The 17,930-nt window shown below is 40.9% G+C and overlaps 1 protein-coding gene across 1 annotated transcript in view; it reads right to left on the bottom strand.

Moving 5' to 3' along the window:
• The window catches only part of LOC140367395 (putative cytochrome P450 120), a 28,241-nt gene extending 10,805 nt beyond the window's left edge, over positions 1 to 17,436 (bottom strand). Inside the window, exons 1-9 of the mRNA XM_072453863.1 lie at positions 17,228 to 17,436; positions 15,964 to 16,041; positions 15,762 to 15,846; positions 15,564 to 15,599; positions 14,237 to 14,376; positions 13,990 to 14,113; positions 12,593 to 12,737; positions 12,391 to 12,501; positions 7,969 to 8,096 (exon numbers count right to left, since the gene is read on the bottom strand). Coding sequence (XP_072309964.1) covers positions 7,969 to 8,096; positions 12,391 to 12,501; positions 12,593 to 12,737; positions 13,990 to 14,113; positions 14,237 to 14,376; positions 15,564 to 15,599; positions 15,762 to 15,846; positions 15,964 to 16,041; positions 17,228 to 17,420 — 1,040 coding nt within the window. The 5' untranslated portion in view covers positions 17,421 to 17,436. The remainder of the gene's footprint in view (positions 1 to 7,968; positions 8,097 to 12,390; positions 12,502 to 12,592; positions 12,738 to 13,989; positions 14,114 to 14,236; positions 14,377 to 15,563; positions 15,600 to 15,761; positions 15,847 to 15,963; positions 16,042 to 17,227) is intronic.
• Positions 17,437 to 17,930: the final 494 nt, after the last annotated feature.

Genomic DNA, 17,930 nt, shown 5'->3' with positions numbered 1-17,930 from the left:
ACAGCAATAAAAAACACAAAACCTGCACCTCGACTAATCAAGTTCTCAAAATTGAAAGCTGTGATTCCCTGGTGACTCATAACCCGGAAGCAATTTGCCAGGAGAGATTAGATTCTGTATAAATATTGATTTTAAAATGAAGGAAACAGCTCTATAAAAGTATACCACACTCACACGCCACTTCAAAATCGGGACTAAACCAGGACTAAACCGGGACTGGAGCAGGACTAAACCAGAACTAAACTAGGACTAAACCAGGACTAAACCAGAACTGGACCAGAACTAAACTAGGACTAAACCAGGACTAAACCAGAACTGGACCAGGATCAAACCAGGACTAAACCAGGACTAAACCAGAACTGGACCAGGATCAAACCAGGACTAAACCAGAACTGGACCAGGATCAAACCAGGACTAAACCAGGACTAAACCAGGACTAAGCCAGGACTAAACCAGGACTAAGCCAGGACTAAACCAGGACTAAACCAGGACTAAGCCAGGACTAAACCAGGACTAAGCCAGGACTAAACCAGGACTAAACCAGGACTAAAACAGGACTAAACCAGGACTAAGCCAGGACTAAACCGGGACTAAACCAGGACTAAAACAGGACTAAACCAGGACTAAGCCAGGACTAAACCAGGACTAAACCAGGACTAAGCCAGGACTAAACCAGGACTAAACCAGGACTAAACCAGGACTAAGCCAGGACTAAACCGGGACTAAACCAGGACTAAACCAGGACTAAACCAGGACTGGACCAGAACTAATCAACAAAGAAGAGTGCTTCAGGGATGAATCAGCAGTGCTTGTATTATGCAAGATCAGTTTGAAACGTACAGCGCAGAAAACAAAGAGGTCCGATAACGTTTAAACCTTTGTTGTAAAAGGGACTAAACCAGGACTAAACCAGGACTAGACCAGGACAAGACCAGGACAAGACCAGGACTAGAATGGCGAATTGAATATGTCAGTGTGAGTGCTTTGTGGCTCTAACGTGAATGAGTTATACGTATTTGTAAGATGATTTTGAATGCAAACGTAAAAGAGATGCATTAATATTACAGTAAATAGTAATACAAAATGAATATCACACGAATCAATCCGACAGAAATGTGTTCAATCATGTCTTTAAAGATATTAGTTGAGGTTTAATTATCAGACAAATGTGAAATGTCTGTAAAATCAGATTAAACCTTAAACCTTTATCCCCTAACATACAGTCACTTTTTTGTCATTTGTATTTTCTAATCAGCTAGTTTTTGTAGCATTTGTACTAGAAACAATGTACTCGATATTAAAACTTTGTATATCCTCAAAAGAATATTCCCGATGATAAATCCTTACCTCTACTACAAAGTGATTATTTTGAATGCCACTGTCCAAGAATCGCATTAATCAATACATCACAGTAAATAGGATCATACTAACACTAATCTTGTTTTGTTCATTTAGCTCCGCCACTATTTTCTACATCCCTGCATCCATTTTCCTCTCAAGCCATTTAGTCCGTGCTCTGGAGAAAAAGCGTCTGAGCTTTCTGTAAAACTCAGTGCACCTGCCCCAGCATCCGGGACGTCTCTTCTGTGTTCAGCAGCGTTTCCGACTCATTTATCAGCCGCCCGGCGCCTGCGTGGGCGTGCGCCTGCTCGGACGCTACCTCGCCGGCGGAAGCAATGTTTGCCTCCGGCTGGAAAAGCACACAATCTCAACCTCCCTCGCACGACAAACAAATCAAGCGGGGAAACGCAGGAATATTGGTTACATAACGAGCCCGCGGTCGGTAATCTAAAGAAGGCAGGTGGCAAGCGACTCAGGAGGGGGGTGAAAAGGCCCGCGGACGGACAATCAGAGACACGGGGAGGAAGCCAGGAAACCGGACGATACACAACCGCATTCGAAGCCCACACAGGTAGTTAGCGCGGCAGGTAATTTCTTTATCCGCCCGGGAAATCTATGCACTTGTGACAGCGGCCGTCCAGCAACAGCTCGTAATGCAACGCGCGACCACTTATGCTTCCGACGGATCGATGCGCGGCCCTATTGACGCGGTAAATGTGCAATGTGCAGCGAGCCCGGGCCATTAAGGGCGAGCCGGAAACGGGTGCGGTGAGAGTCGACTCCGGATGTGTATTTACAGCGGGGCAATCGTTGGACGGCCGTGACCCACGTGGCGAGGCGCGGAACTGCTGGAGATGGTGTAGTGTTTGAGAAAGAACCGTCTGTGGATGAAAAGACGAACAAGAGCAAGTAGTGATACAAAAGAAACATACTCTGACTCAATGATCTTGAGCTTTATCAGAACTAGAAAAGACCACAATGTTTAATATAGAAAGTAGTATTATTTAGTAGGGATGTCCCAATCAGTTTTTTTGGCCCTGATCCGATTCCGAATAATCTGATTTTGAGTATCTGATTTTGAGTATCTGCCGATACCGAGTCCCGATTCAATACTTTTGTAACACATTAAAAAAATGCACAAATGCAACAAAAACAGGTGGTCCCCAGTTTTTATTTTATTTCTTAACACTTTAACAGTGCACCTTTCTTTGAGGTAGCTTGAATAAGAAATAATAGTGCAAAATTTGAATTAAATAAAAATTGCAGCTCAACTTCAAACACCCAGCAGCATGTAAACAAATGAGCAAAGTGCGTATTAAATGAAAGTGCCACAGTGTCATAAAGTAAGGCCATAATGTGCTTTTAAGAACTGCACCCTTAATTCTCTTCTGGCTTAAATAATAAAATGTATGTTTTTCTTGATGAAATCCGTCTGAATGTCTTCGAGTCGAGAGTGAGCCAGGGGCGAGTGTTTGAAGTGACCTACACTCACGGTGTATGCGCGACACAGCGCACACTCTGCACCCCCGTCTCACCCATAGCTTTCTTCATATTAGCAGTTATTGAGGATGTTTGCCTTTATCTGTGTGATGCGCTCTGCTGTGGCAGGCAGGATCGCACGGCGTAAAACAAAACTAAAGTTTACACTTCACGGCAGTAAAATGTCCTGCTCCATTCATGCATAATATTATACGGAGATGAGAGACTTCTACTGGGGTATTCATGTCTAATAATAAGCTTGAAATGTATAGAGCTGATCAAACTAATACGAGTAAAATGTATATCCGATCAGTGATCGGGATGCAACATCTGATTGGGACATTTAGTGTTGAAAATGGGTTAGAGATGAGTTAAAAGAGCGTTTTTAATCATCATTGTTGAAATCTGTATTCTATATCTATATTCTATATTGAGTCTATTCCTTCGTGTCGAAATCGAGCTGCATAAGAAAAGGATTGTGTCGTGTCATGGACTTAAAAGTGAGGTCACGATAACACATTTTCAAGTGCGATACATACAAGGAATATCCGCCTTGACTCAATAACTCTTAAACCGGATAATCACAGTAAACTCTTTTCTAAATGTACAATATTGATTCCAAATATGAGATGCAATAAAAACATGGCATATTGAAACACTTTAGTACTCACTTTTTATCTCTAATTTGTCATAGAAGTTACTTTTTTTACAGCTCAAATCTTATTGTACTACAAAGAAACTAAACATCCTCACAAATGCCAAGAAAATGTACACACGATTTCCTAAAAACACTGTTCCCTCTTAAATTCATAGAGTCAATATATAGTAATTACTGTGACAGGCCTAATTAAAAGCTAACATTTCCCACACGTTGATGTAAAAACGCTCGCCTGAGAACACATTTTTCACCAAAAACGATAACGGCGACACAAAGGTCACGAGGTAAAAATGAGTATTATGAATGCCTCATCTCCGGATTCCTGTTGAAATTGAAGTATTAGAGCGTCGTGAGAACCGCGCGGACAAATCTCTCACCTTTGACTTTCCGAGCGCCAGGTTTGCCTCAACGAAACATATTCTATGACTCATATTTCTTTAACCTCTTCCGGCAGAGCGCACACGACTGCACAAATACGAAGAGGAAGAGAGGGCAGGAGAGGGAATCCCCATTGGGCGTGTGAGGTGGACAGTTTCCATGGCAGCGAAGCCCGTCTGCCCGTCCTTCTCTTCTAATTGAAACCAAAGTTTCGCGTGTAACTTTATTTCGCCGTAAACCACACACGACGAGAATGACCCGCGGTGAAATTCAAGGTCGTGACACGGAGTTCGGCAGTTTCTCGATTCAAAATAACACGCTCTGTCTCCAGAACGGTTGGGAGAGTCCTCAGAACGTCACCCGCCAACAGAAACCTGAGCCCGTGAACTGATTTTTAATGACGCAATACGCTGCACAACAAACTGTCTGACAGAAAAAATACCTCATGAGTCATATCCTTCTGCAGAGGGAACGCGACTAAATAATAAAAAGGGAATCCCATCTGTCTGACCACTCAAAACGTAGCACCCAGCGCATTATTATCATTTACAAAACATCTCTGTGTAGCTTAGTAAATGCATGTTGTTGATGAATCCACATGACTTTGATAATCATCTGATGCTAGGATAAAAACATCTTATTTCCTCAGGGTAAGACATGTCCTTAAAGTAACTGTAATATGACATTTTAAACCAGAAATTAGATTAAAAACTTGAATGAATTTGGCATTTTTGTGGTGAAAATGTCTTTATAGTGAATTATTGACTGTAAATCTGTGTTTGTTACTTCATAAACAAGGCTGATCATTGTCTTTCAGAGGAGGTCCAAAGGATATTGCTCGTGACGTGAAATATCAACTTTATGGTCCAGCGCTTCATTTCTAAATCATTAATTACTTGCTACTGCACACTGTTAAAAATCACCAGACCCTTTAATAGTATTTATCTTTTATTCCCATAGATTGAGGAAAATTAAAAAGGGGCAAATGTAAAATGTACAAACATAAAAACGCCATCCATAACTGTCAAAAATGTGTGAATATACAACAATTTAACGTAGCAATAACAATAAAATCGAAATGAAAACTGTGCCTTTCTGTACGAGCAGAAAGAACCATCAAGCATCATCATTTATCTAATTTATAATGCTCGATGCTGCAAGACGCGTATTAAAATAACATTGAAACTAATTCTTACAACCTCGATATAGCAATTACTGTCAATGCTTTTAGATTTATTTAATTTAGTGAAATGTAATACATCTAAAAGCAATGGATGCTTATACAAAACTCTGAAAGGGCTTAATATGTGGTAACCTGTGTGTAAAATGGATGTGTTTTGCTCTAAAAATATATCAGTGGGTTGATTAGAGACATCAATCGAAAACACGTCAAGCTTGAAAGGAAATGCCGTCATTTTAAAGCATTTTGTGGCAGTGGAAATCCATAAACCCCGCTGTACATAAATATTGTAAAACCATTTCTTCTGCGAGTATAAAAAATAGATGATGGCGGTCTAAAAATAGCTCAAAAGGTGCTCCGCCGCGTCCTGGGCCTGTTGGGTTTTCCGACGTGCAATTAAAATGTCCGTTTCCCTACCGCGCACGGGAGGAATCACCCGCTCTTGTTTGTCACACTCTGGGATGAGTCACTCCAGGCACCGCGGGGCCATCGAGGCTCCTCAACCCCCCTACCCGCCGCCCCGCCCGCCTGCCTCCCGCCCGCCAGCCGCCCCGCCGCGCCCCGCTCTCTGCACACGCTCGCTGATAAAGAGGAGGGAATCCCCCCATTGGTAAAGGCCCGCTCACGTGACCGGTTGCTATGACAGCGGCTTTCCTCTGCTCCTTGTGAACGAGTGTCTCCGCCGCCTGAATGAACGAGCGATTGTGAATGAATGCGAGCGCGTATGAATGGAGGAAAATAAAGGTCTGTTTTGTTTTGGAGACGCTTGAAAAGAAAATACGACGGTTTTAATTTGAAATACTTTTCTGCTGTGGACCGTTTAATGAATTGCAAACAAAAAAACATTCTTAAATGGAGGCAAAAGTGCTGCGATTTCGATGGAGAAGCTGGGATTTACCAGAGAATTACACAAAATATGATAAATGAATGGCCTGGTTTAAACACATTCCACGATTTGCTTATCTAAAAGGAGATTATTAAAGACACTAGCTTTTATAGGACAAATATTTGCAGAATTGTGGCGCACACAATCGTTTTTCATTTTATCTATAGATTTATGACATACTTTACCACAAATAGGGATGTTACGATTCTTAGTGTTATAATCATTGTGAGAAGAAACATCATCACTTTACGATTATTTACGTTTGTTAACACTGTGACCAAACAACAGTGAAATCCTTTATTTCCTTTCATTCTAATGGATCATTAATCTTTATGACAAACGTTATGAATGAAAAAGTTATGATATTGTCACATAAAGAGCCAGATAAAGAAGTACTTACGAATGAGTTTTGGCATAAAAAATACATAGAAATGACTCATTGTTGCTGCCTACACTTCACTAATGATTATAATATTATTAGTTTTTTTACTTTATTATTATGACCTGAATAATAACCAAATACTCATGTCATTCCTGACCACTAACACTTTTTTGCGAAGCTCAAATATCATTTTGATGCAAGAAATAGTACATTTTTCAATCCTTGGTAACAGGAAAAACAAACTACCGTGATATTTTTACCCTGAAAATTCAAAATTGTAGTTTATTTCATGTCATAAAGGCAAAAAAACATAAACATTTAGATCTAATGTCAGTTATTATTGTAAAGTGTCCATTACTCGATAAGGCGCTGTCGTCAAAGCGATGGACTGGAGGGAGATTTATGCATTCTGCACTGGTTTCCACGGCAACGATGCGTATGAGAAGCGGGTGTGATTGCTCAACACAGAATCACAATGAAAGCTGAAGTCTAGACAAACACGATACGTCTGAAGCATGAAACGCACATCCCATCGCACAAATCAACAGATCAACGACCAATCGTACTCGTGATCTGTGTTTATTATATACGACTCGTATCAAAACTGAAAGCGTGATATTGTTGGAGTCTTTTTTTTTGACCAAATCGGTTCTGAGTAGAGGGATAATGTCACAGCTGTTACACTGGAGATGCGCAGAATTAGAATATCGAGTGCAATTACAGCAAAAAGAGCAAATTATAAAAAACAAAACGAACAGAGGCGTTTGGTGCAATCTTCCAAACAAGTGTTGACATTTCTGCCCTTTTGTGCTTATTTTTATGGTCATAGATACAGCTCGAGTTAATAAAAGAGTCAAATTGCATCGTGAACGTCTGTTTGAGATTGCTAATCCATAAAACATTTTGATCTTTTGGTTTTGTGCAGCGTTGCCTCTAGTCATCTGCTGATACTACGCACAGTTCAATATTTCCGTCCTATGCCATTCTTTTTTAGTCTAAATGTGCCTTGTTGCATAGATTTAACCTTTAATAAAGTGTATTTTGTTGCACTGCAGTTGCACAAGTGTAATGACAATAAAGATGACTCTAATCTGATCGAATAGGTTGTTTCAACACACAATGCATCACTATAAAGAAGAAAAACAATGTCATTATTGTTTTTTTTAGCTTGTTTTTAGACTATTAGGGAGAAATTTACCCTATGACACTGACTCCTCTATAAATGAGAAACACTGGAAGCTGGACGCAATTTAAAGATGTGTTATTGCATGTAGGATGTGTGTGTGTGTGTGTGTGTGTGTGTGCGTGCGTGCGTATGTGTGTGTGTGTGTGTGTGTCATTCCAGCCAGAAACGCTATAATTTCAATTTACAAACTCTACTTTCTAACTATACAATAAAAGAAGAACTGAAGCTAATGTGACGTGACACTGCCAATGTGGACTGAACCAAAATTTAAAACTCTTCTAAAATGAGTGTGAAAAGCAAAATTAACAACGAAAATCAACCCTAACCCATCGTAAATCACTCCCTTACGAGAGCTAACCGCTAAAGCGTCTGCCTCGCGCAGCCTTTGTTCCCCGCACCGGCGCGTCGGCTGCTGCGAGGCCGGACTTGGCAGGGGAAATGTTGTGTGTTTGCGCCGCAGTTTCTCACAACTTCTCACCTGCCGCTCCATCTCTCCGGGAGAAAGCTGTCGGGCTGCTGGAACACCTCTGGGTCCCGGTGCACCCCGTGGCTGATGTAGACGGCGCCGTAATCTTTAGGGACGTGAAAACCTGCCACGGTGCAGTCCTGTGAGAAAAGGAAATGAGATAACTGTACATTTTGTGTACAGAGCAAGCCTATTTTTAGTTTATTTCTATCCTATAGCACATTTAAATAGTTTTTTTCTTTTTGTTATTTAGGTTGTTTTGTCATTGTTCATTGTTTTATGTTGCACTGAATCACCAAAGCAAGTTCCTATGTTTGTGAATTCTGTTCATTAGCAATGGCAATAAACCTTTTCTGATTCTGATTCTGGATGCATTCATTTAAAAAGCAGCTGATCGCTATAAAGTCATTGTGATTCTTGTCCACTTGTGTTTGTCAGCCTTATGATGTGTGCTGTAGCGACGAAGCAAGCTAACAAAATAGATTGTAACTCATTGTTTATTGAAATAATCGTGCACTAGTTTAGTAATCAAATCATATCTGGACAATACAACGATTCCAAAACATGTCACGAGCTGAGGAGAAAGTTTCACTGACACAGACAGAGCAGTGATATAGCAGCAGTTTTTGATGGAAAACATATTTAGTCAGTGAGTCTACTCGATAAAAATGTTCTCCAGTCTCACTTCTGGGTCTAATTTAGTTTAAAAACAAAAGATAACTAACTAATCACAACCATAATGTACTACAATATCAGTTTGTAATGGTCGACTCTGCATATCTACAAAGAAAAACATTCATAGGGGGAAGTACGTTGAATCTAGTTGTAGCATCTTGCGTATTCAGAGGGAAACCGTTTCCAAGGACACGTTCATAATAGGACTAAACTAAAACTCAACCAAAAACTAAACCTGGACTAGACTAGGACTAAACCAGTCTAAAACTGGACCAAACCAATTCAACCTCAGGCCTAAACTGGGCTCAAACCGGGACAAAACCAGGACAAGACGTTAACACACCCAGTCATCCTCACTTTCATAGCAAAAAGAGCGCAATCTAGAGCTCCTCCCATTGTATTATTATATTGAATTATGTTAAATTCCATTCACTTTTGTTTTCTCATCCCTGTTACACCCAATTCACCGCATCATGAACCCCAAACTACGGATGTATTCTCACTGTGCATTCAAAAGTTCACCCGCCCCACAGAGTAACTCCACATGACCCCACCTGCCGGTTCTCCCACCCGGGTGACCTTGACCAAATGGAACAAAATCTACTTTACAGAGCGAAGCGAAAGAGCAGAGAAAGAGCGTAATTGCAGTTGACAGAAAATGTATTATCTGTTGTTTTTTTTTGCAAAGGCCCACGTGACAGCAGGCACCTTGGGCAAAAAGAGCACTCAGCCTATTGTTGCCCTGTTTATCCACTCTTTCAGTCCATCCATTAGACGCAGGCCGCTCTAATGCGCTGCCAGACTGCATGATTGCTGTTTCGCTTTCTTCTCTCCCCCCCCCCTTCTCCGCTAGAGTGGAAAATCTTTTCACAGATCTCTTGGTCGTGGCCCGCGCCGAAAGACGTCTTTGCCCTTGCCGAGTTAATTCTGCCCAAAGACACGGCCAAAACGAGCGCATATCTTAGTTCCGCCCGACGGAGCTCCCACTTTTCCACCTAAGAGTGAATACTAATCACCCGCCACTGCCTGCGCAACAAAAATCACCCCCAGAAAAACATCCCCTCAGCTTCCGGATTCTTCGCTTTAGGTGGGTAATGTTTACTCAGAAGATGGCCATTCTTCCACATTGAGTTGTTGAAAAAGGGTTTCTGAAGGAAGCTCATATGGAAGCTATTTTCATGCATATTTTTCAGCTTTTACACAGCACAATCTCTAAAAAACCCCACAAAAAACAAGTTATATATTCTAATTTGTTAAAAAAAAAAAAAAAAAAAAAAGGTAATAAAACTACAATACTAAATATTCCATTTCTAGTGTATAAGGTAAAATAAATCAGGAATTACCGATACAAATGGATTGATTTAGAACAAAATATAATTCTTTAAAACATCTTATGAAGTGTTATGTTTAACCAAAATGGTGAAGAGTAACAGACGTATAATTCGCAGTAAAACATGATGTGGATAAGATTACTTTAAAAGGTAGGATCTTTTTTTAGAGCACGCATCAAGTTTGTGACATAGCTTCAAGCTCAAACACATAAATAAAAGGGGTTTTCGCCAGAATGAGCCTCACATAAGTCTCTCGTTTGTGTTGCCAGTTTCAATGTCTAAATCCAGAGCGTTTAAACCTGTGCTTTGTCCTCTCTCTGATCTGAACGGTCCCGGCCCAAAGCACCAGGCATGAATCTGGGCTAGTTTGGGCCTCTGCAGCTCGAGGAGGGAATCCTGGAGGCTCGAGCTGAACACGAGCCATAAACTGAGCAGGAGAAACACTCGCATGCGTCTCGGTCAGGCTCCGGAAACACAGCTCCATCTCGGCTACATAACCCTCCCTTTAAATTGACAACAATGCACAATTCGAACCGCATAAGCACATGACATGACACAGCTGATCCTACCACAATTGTTTTCTGTGAGTTTAATTTCTTAGAATGCCAGTGCTTCTTTTCTTTTCTCTCTCTCTCTCTCTGGAGTTCTTACTTACTTCTCTCCAAAACTGTGCCAGAGTCGACCAGCAGTGAACTCTCAAAGGTCATCACTAATATAAAAAGTGCACTGATGCATTTCCCGGAAGTGACAAATGGCTTTCCACTCGGCTTAACAGCGTCACCACTGGCACCCTCCGCTCGCCCTTCACCCTCAGAGCCACTCCCATCACCGCCACTGCCGCCACCGCCGCCGCCGCCAACAACACCACCACCGGCTGTGACCGCGGCTGCTGCTTTCCGGGGGCCGAGGCGGTCAATCAATCACCGGGCCGGATCAATGCCCCTGATTGGGCTCTTGCATAAGTCACTTCTGATGAGGTCGCATGGATCAAACACGACCGAGCATGAGCTAAAAGCCGCCGCTCAAATGAGAGAAAGTGGAAAAGATAGACCTGGAGCTGACCCGTCACCACGACAACAACAAAAAATAAGCTAAAAGCCCAACTGTTGTGAAGATGAAAGTTTAGACCGCCGACTGATTCAAAGCCAATCTGGACTTCATTCGACGTCAATTACCGCTCTCTTATCCACGAGCTATTTTGAGGACAATTCATACCCGAAAAGACAGGACTTTTTCAACTCGTCGTGGCAATCGCAACCCTTAAAACACGGAGGAAACGGACTGAAAGAGTAATAAAGCAAACGTTCAATAGGACAACGGTCTGAAAAAAATAAAAAAATTAGCACAACAACAAAAACATGGACCAAAACACTACTCTGGGATCTTTTATCTTTGTAGATGTAATGTAACTGTACTTCATGTCATGTAGAAATGTTGAATAAACTTTATTTAAAAACAAGAAAAGAAAACTGATTTTGATGACTTCTTATTGGTAATGGATTATACACTACAAAATTATCTTTTTTCCAGCTTTTATCATGCAGTGTTCCGTACAAACCGAATGTAAAAGTATTTCAAAAGAAGTACAAGCAAATATAATACAGAGAGGCTTGTGTGGGTGGATATCGGTGGAACAAACGTGTGAACAGAGCAACCAAATGTGCTGAAAATAATATAAAACTTCATATTAAGGGACAAAGAAGCAGTTTCCAAAACATCGCCAATAAATCAGAGCAGAAAATATAAACACATCAGAAGTAAATGTAGTTATCTATCGCCACCTGCTGGACAAATGTAAAACAGAAACAACTGTCAACTGGAGATGGGCAATTTATCCAACTTTAGATAATATTGTGAATGTTGTTTTGAAGATATGCAAACTTTGAATATGGAGTGCATCATTTAGAGTACAAAATGCAACATAAAGAGCTGATGAAATACAAAAAGTTATGTTAAAAGGTGATATTTCTGAACTTTTGTGATGATAATTTGACACACATTTCACATTTGTCTGATATTTTAACCTCAACTAAAACATCTAAAGGTTTGGCCCAGCTCTACTGCCGACCAGACATCACCAAGGAAGTTAATGGCTTTTCATTGTTAAAACGTTAGCTTACATTTGCACTCACTTTGGACTTTTATGGTTTCAAGCCTGTTACTGCACATTATGGAACATCTATTTCTGAGATTTCTTGGGTGACATTCTCCACATCAAAATTAGGACTAAACCAGGACTAAAGCCCGAAACTAAACTTGGACTAGATCAGGACTAAACAAGGAGTTGAACAGGACCAAACCAGGTCCACATCGGGATTAACGCGGGCTTAATTTAGACGCCAAATAAAGACAGTATTTGTGGGTGTTTTACCAAAAGCGATGGAATCTTCTATGTATGTAAAGCTATTGCGAGGGCGTTCTAATTCACCTGACTTGCGATTCTTCGTCCTCCGATGAAAGGAGGCCAAAGTCTCTGGACCTCCAGCAAAACCGACTTCAAGTAATCAGGGTCGGCCAGCGCTTTCCCACGCGTCTCCGCCTTGAAGAAAAAGAAATAAAAGGTGACGGCTCATCAATAATCACGCGCTAAGAAACGTACACGATATGTAAGACGCGTTTTTTGCTCCCACCTGCTCGTCGCTGCCGAGTGCCAGAGTGAAGGAGGTGAGCAGCGACGCCAGAGCTTTGGGAATCAGAGCCGAGATGAACAGCAGGAGATGTTGAGCGCCGGCGCTGGAGTCGGGCAAAGGCAGCGATCCCAGCAAACCGACAAAACTACGGAGGACAGGCAAATCCTGTTCAAACTAAACTGATTTTCACACACACACAAAAACCCTGAATCCGTCAAAGTAGCTCACAAACACTTTGGCACAACATTAGTATCCACATGCATTAATTTCAAGGAGCGTGCACGGCTTTAGAGCAGGCGACGTGAAGCTGGAGCGGTCCGCCCAAGCGCAGCCAATCAGAGAGCAGCTTTCGGCCCTTATTTCCTGGTTGACGAGAAATAAATGCTTTGTTATTAGCTGCTGACAACGCGCTGTGGTCTGATTTATATTTTTTAAGTGCTGCTTCAGTGGAGACTCTTTGGTGGAAAATACAATAAGCTCAAAATTCCGAAACAAAAAGTCAGGTGCCTCAGCTTTAATTTTCAGGACATATAAAATAAATGGTCTAAAAGTGGTTATACATTTAAATATGATACATCTTAATCCAGTTTTAGAGTTAAAGTACACTGAAGGTTTCGGGGGACTCCAGCTAAGATGGAGAAAAGCCTGAGGATGGATTAATAAGATGGGAACGTGACATAGTGATTATTAGCGCTTGACGTGTGAATGGAAGTGAAACACAGAGGGATGTCAAGCGTGTTCGGTTATAGTGATTATTCAGGTCACAATATATGATACATTATAAAGAACTATAATAATCATGACTATTTCAGCGGCAAAATATGTCATTTCTATTAAATCTGGACCACAAACTGTACGCCTTAATATAAAGTGATTTTTATGTGGCCGTTTATATCACAATAATGCTACTTTTGCATTCAGAGATCTTGTTGCATAATATTGGGACAGTAATGTATTAGAATGAATAATCGGGACGTTTCTTCTCACAATAACGTAACACTAAGCGCGGACTTTAGTCATCGTAAAATTGCAATGTTTCCTCTCATAATAAAAGCGTATACCGTATTTTCCGGACTATAAGCCGCACCTTTTTTCACAGTTTTGGCCGGGGTGCAACTTATACTTATACTTTGATACTTATACTCTGGAGCGACTTATATGTGATATTATTTGTTATTTTCACACTTGCAACCGAATTTCATACTCCAGTGCGACTTATACATGTTTTTTCTTCTCTATTATGCATTTTTTGGCTGGTGCGACTTATACTCCACTGCAACTTATATATGTTTTTTTCTTCTCTATCATGCATTTTTTGGCTGGTGCGACTTATACTCCGGAGCGACTTATACTCCGGAAAATACGGTATCTGTTGAGGATTTAGTTGGAAGGTTTACCCATGTTTTTCATTGTGCAACTTGTCTTGAATAATGGACATGAGCTTTTCCCTGGCCTCGAGAGCGATGGAGAAGCCGGACGACCACATGGGGACCTTCACGCTGACGGGAGCGGAGATCAGACCTGCAGCAGGGGACACAGTTACACAACGGTTACAACACACACATTATGAGGCAATGCTATTGTCAAACCGCATCTGTTGTCACACACGCTTATACACACAGTTATACACACACACAGTTATACCATGCCAGTGCTGCGTGCAGAGCTGGGAAATGTCGTGGTAAAGTTCCGGCTGGTCCTCTTGACGAACATTCAGAAAGAGTCCCAGCACCAGCCGTGTCCCCAAAGACTTAAATAGCGAATAAGCACACTCCGGACGACCACTGCGAAGTTAGTATTGCAATACAACATCAACGTCATGCCGACACCATCACTGACACACGGACAATGGAAAAAAATCACTTACTCAACTTAGAAATGGACAAATTTAACAGAAACTGGACTGAATGGGACACATATCTTGGACCTTATGTGCATTAACCTTCTTTCTTCTTCTTTTTTTCATGCCTTTTCCCCCTAAATTATTATTTTAAATTCTACAAAATTAGTGTTTTTTGCTATGGTTCTGTCCTTTGTATTTCTTTTTTTTTTTTTTTTGTAATATATAACATATTTTCCGGACTATAAGTCACACCTTTTTTCATAGTTTTGGCTGGGTTGCAACTATTATTTGTTATTTTCACACTTGCAACCGCGTTTCATACTCCAGTGCAACTGATAAGATAAGATTAGATAAGATAATCCTTAAATATCCACACAAGGGGAAATTTAAAAAGATAAAGATAAAAATAAGATTATAAAATAATGATAATAGAATAAAATAAAAATAAAATAAAATAAAGTAAAAATAGCTAGCAAAAGACTAGGTAATACTATTAGCAGGTAGGTAAACCGAATAAAAACAAAATAGAACACTCTTATTTACAGGTATTGCACATGGTTAATTCAGTATTGCACATGAATATGATGGTATTGCACATGGTTACAAGAGTATTGCACATGTTCAGGACTAACAGTGTTTGTTGTAGAGTTTGACAGCAGCAGGAAGGAAAGACCTGTGAAACCTTTCCTTCACACAGCGAGGGTGGATCAGTCTGTCACTGAAGCTGCTCTCCAGAGCGGACAGAGTGTCCTGCAGGGGACGACACTCATGGTCCAGCATAGATGTGAATCTATGCTTCTCTATTATGCATTTTTTGGCTGGTGCGACTTATACTCCGGTGTGACTTATAGTCCGGAAAATACGACATATGATTTGTCTGTTTTTGTTTTTTAATAATCTATTATAAAGGGTCTGTATCATAGTTAGGACCATTCAGAACATAATTTAGTCTGACGTTAGGCCTTCTTTCACTCTGGACCTTCAAGTTAAAAATCGACCTCAAGTCTGTTTAAGTCCCTTTTTTTTTTTTTTAAATGGATGTTCTACAAACCTCATCTAAAGCAGGACGACACAAGCCACACCTCCACTACGGTTTGAAAAGCACTGATCTACTGTTCTCATCTTTACCTCAGTGAAAGACCCTTCAGATGGTGCTCACAAACCCTGAAAAGAGTGAGAAAAAACACACAGTTCAGACATTTTACGCAACACGCCATGTTAGGTTTGGTCAAAGGATAATGAAGATGTTGCAGTATCTAAACCATTACAAAATAGATTGTCTAAGATGGTTTTAACGTGTATCATCTTTACTATAATCATCCTTACCTGCTGATCTCGTCCTTCATGGATTCTAAACTTGCTCCCGTGAAGAGACTGGAAAACGACAGACGGAGGAGACTTGCCTCTTCACCTGAAATAAACGTGTACCATCAGCTCATCATTTTCAACGCTTTACTCATTTGCATACGTTCAATGTTCCAACAATGAAAAGAGCACGGTGCAGTTTAGTTATTAAATGAAATCGTACCGTTGGTGGTGACGATGGTGTCTCCGTACATGTTTGTCATCAGATCAGTGGGATCCTTCTGAAAGATACTGGACTTTTCTGAAACACACGGAGCAATTATTTTACACTTGAAACATGGAACATTAAACTGTTTAAAATGTATGTTTTTTTCCACTTGTCCTGCAGCCCGTGAAGGCATCATCTCACAGTTGAGCGACTACAATCGAGGCTAGTGAGATTCTACACTTTTCAACCGTCACAAGTTCGTCCCGTGACTGATCAGACTAATCCTGGGGTGACTTTTTACAACTATATATATATATATCTATATATGGGGGGCGAATCTAGCTTTATTTTGCAGCAAATAAAGAAAGTGCAAATATACATACAGGGGCAGGAGATTGAATTATTGTTTTGATTTGTTTAATGTTTTGCTTAGTTTACCAGGCAGAAATACACAATTAATTTTACAGATCCAAAATATTACAAATTGGCCTCAACTGTTTCCTCCACTTATCTGTTTATCTGTTTCTTTTTTCACACAGGCAATGCCCTCTTTCTCTCTCTATATATGCCTATATATGTTTTAGCATGATTGAAGACATATTATGCTCTTAGTTTTAAATGATCATGTTACATTTTGTTCATTACAAAGCGCAATATTTGTCTAAAACAACTGCAAAATATAGAAACAGGCCCATTGACTTCCTGTTCATAACTGCTTTATAAGTACCTGTATCCAGAATAAAAAGGATAAGGAGTCCGTGTCAGAAACAATGCATGTTTTAAATGTACTTTTTAAATCAAAGACAGATGTTCAATTGGAGAAAATTGTGTTTCTTCACTAGAGAAAACAGCTCTGTGTATTTGGGTGAACATATTAAGAGTGGCAAAATGTACATAAAAAGTTCATAAAGACAAAAAATCAAGGTAAAATGGTAAAACAAATTAATTAAAAGAAAATATGACAGAAAACAGAAAAATAATTTAATATTGCACGGCTTTCCTCAGGGACACAAACTATGTACTTGACTCCTACAACTTTTTTCTGTTCTTTTTTTTTTTTTACCGAGTAGTGGGCGGAGATAGGGGGTAGGTGAAAACGCGTTTCTGAGCACTCAAGTGACATGATTACACGATTACTCAAACAAACATGCATCATCGAAACACACCACCTTTAAATACACAACATTGTTAAAAACCCATCAAAGTCGAATGTACACATCAAAGTTCGATTAACCGTGACATCACACACGGGCGCGCGTGTTTACGGCGCAGTCATTACCGCACAGCAGCTCTCTGGCGCCGCGCGCGGAGCACACGAACACCGTGGGTCGGTTGAGGACGCGGCTCTGAAAGACTCTGCCGCCGCCGTGCTTGTCCACCCGCTGCCGGTAAAAGCTCACGGGATCCCGGTAGAACTCCACAGACTTATCCCCGAGCACCGTGACGCCCGCGTTTCCGGGTAGTTTCGACATTCAGGTGAAGTCGCGTTTATGCCCCGCGTGCAGGAAATAGACCTGAATTAGACCTGGCCACGGCCAGAAAGTTGCCGGGGAAACGCCAGAGTCATCGCCCGCTGCGTGTGCGCCTCCGCCGGGTCAGATTACTGCTGCATCACCGCTGCTACGGTTCACCTCCAGATGCGTTCAAGGACGGTCGAAGATTTCACAACACACTATTGTAAGAGGAGTATTAAAGCAGGAAATAACAAGGCTCGGTGTGTGTAGGTAATTATGCAGCCCTGGGCAAAAAGTGCACGCAACGAGTCCGCGAGCTTCCAGTTATTTTTGTATTTTTTCTTTGATAAGTCTAGGCTGCCTTGCTACTTCCTCCAAATATCGATTTATAAACAGATGAAACAAAAGCAACCTGCAATCCTTTTGGACACTGCCCTCTGCTGGCGCAAAAAGTCATCGACAGCACGAACAGTTGCACACGAAAGGCCATTTATGTGTTTGAGTCATTGTTTTTAACCTAAAAACCCT

This window comes from Eucyclogobius newberryi, unplaced genomic scaffold (genome assembly GCF_026437365.1).
Source record: "Eucyclogobius newberryi isolate DKJ021-1_F unplaced genomic scaffold, fEucNew1.0.hap1 SCAF_2, whole genome shotgun sequence".
NCBI lineage: Eukaryota > Metazoa > Chordata > Actinopteri > Gobiiformes > Gobiidae > Eucyclogobius > Eucyclogobius newberryi.
Note: the sequence above shows the minus strand (reverse complement) of the source record. Positions and strands in the feature narration are given on the sequence as shown.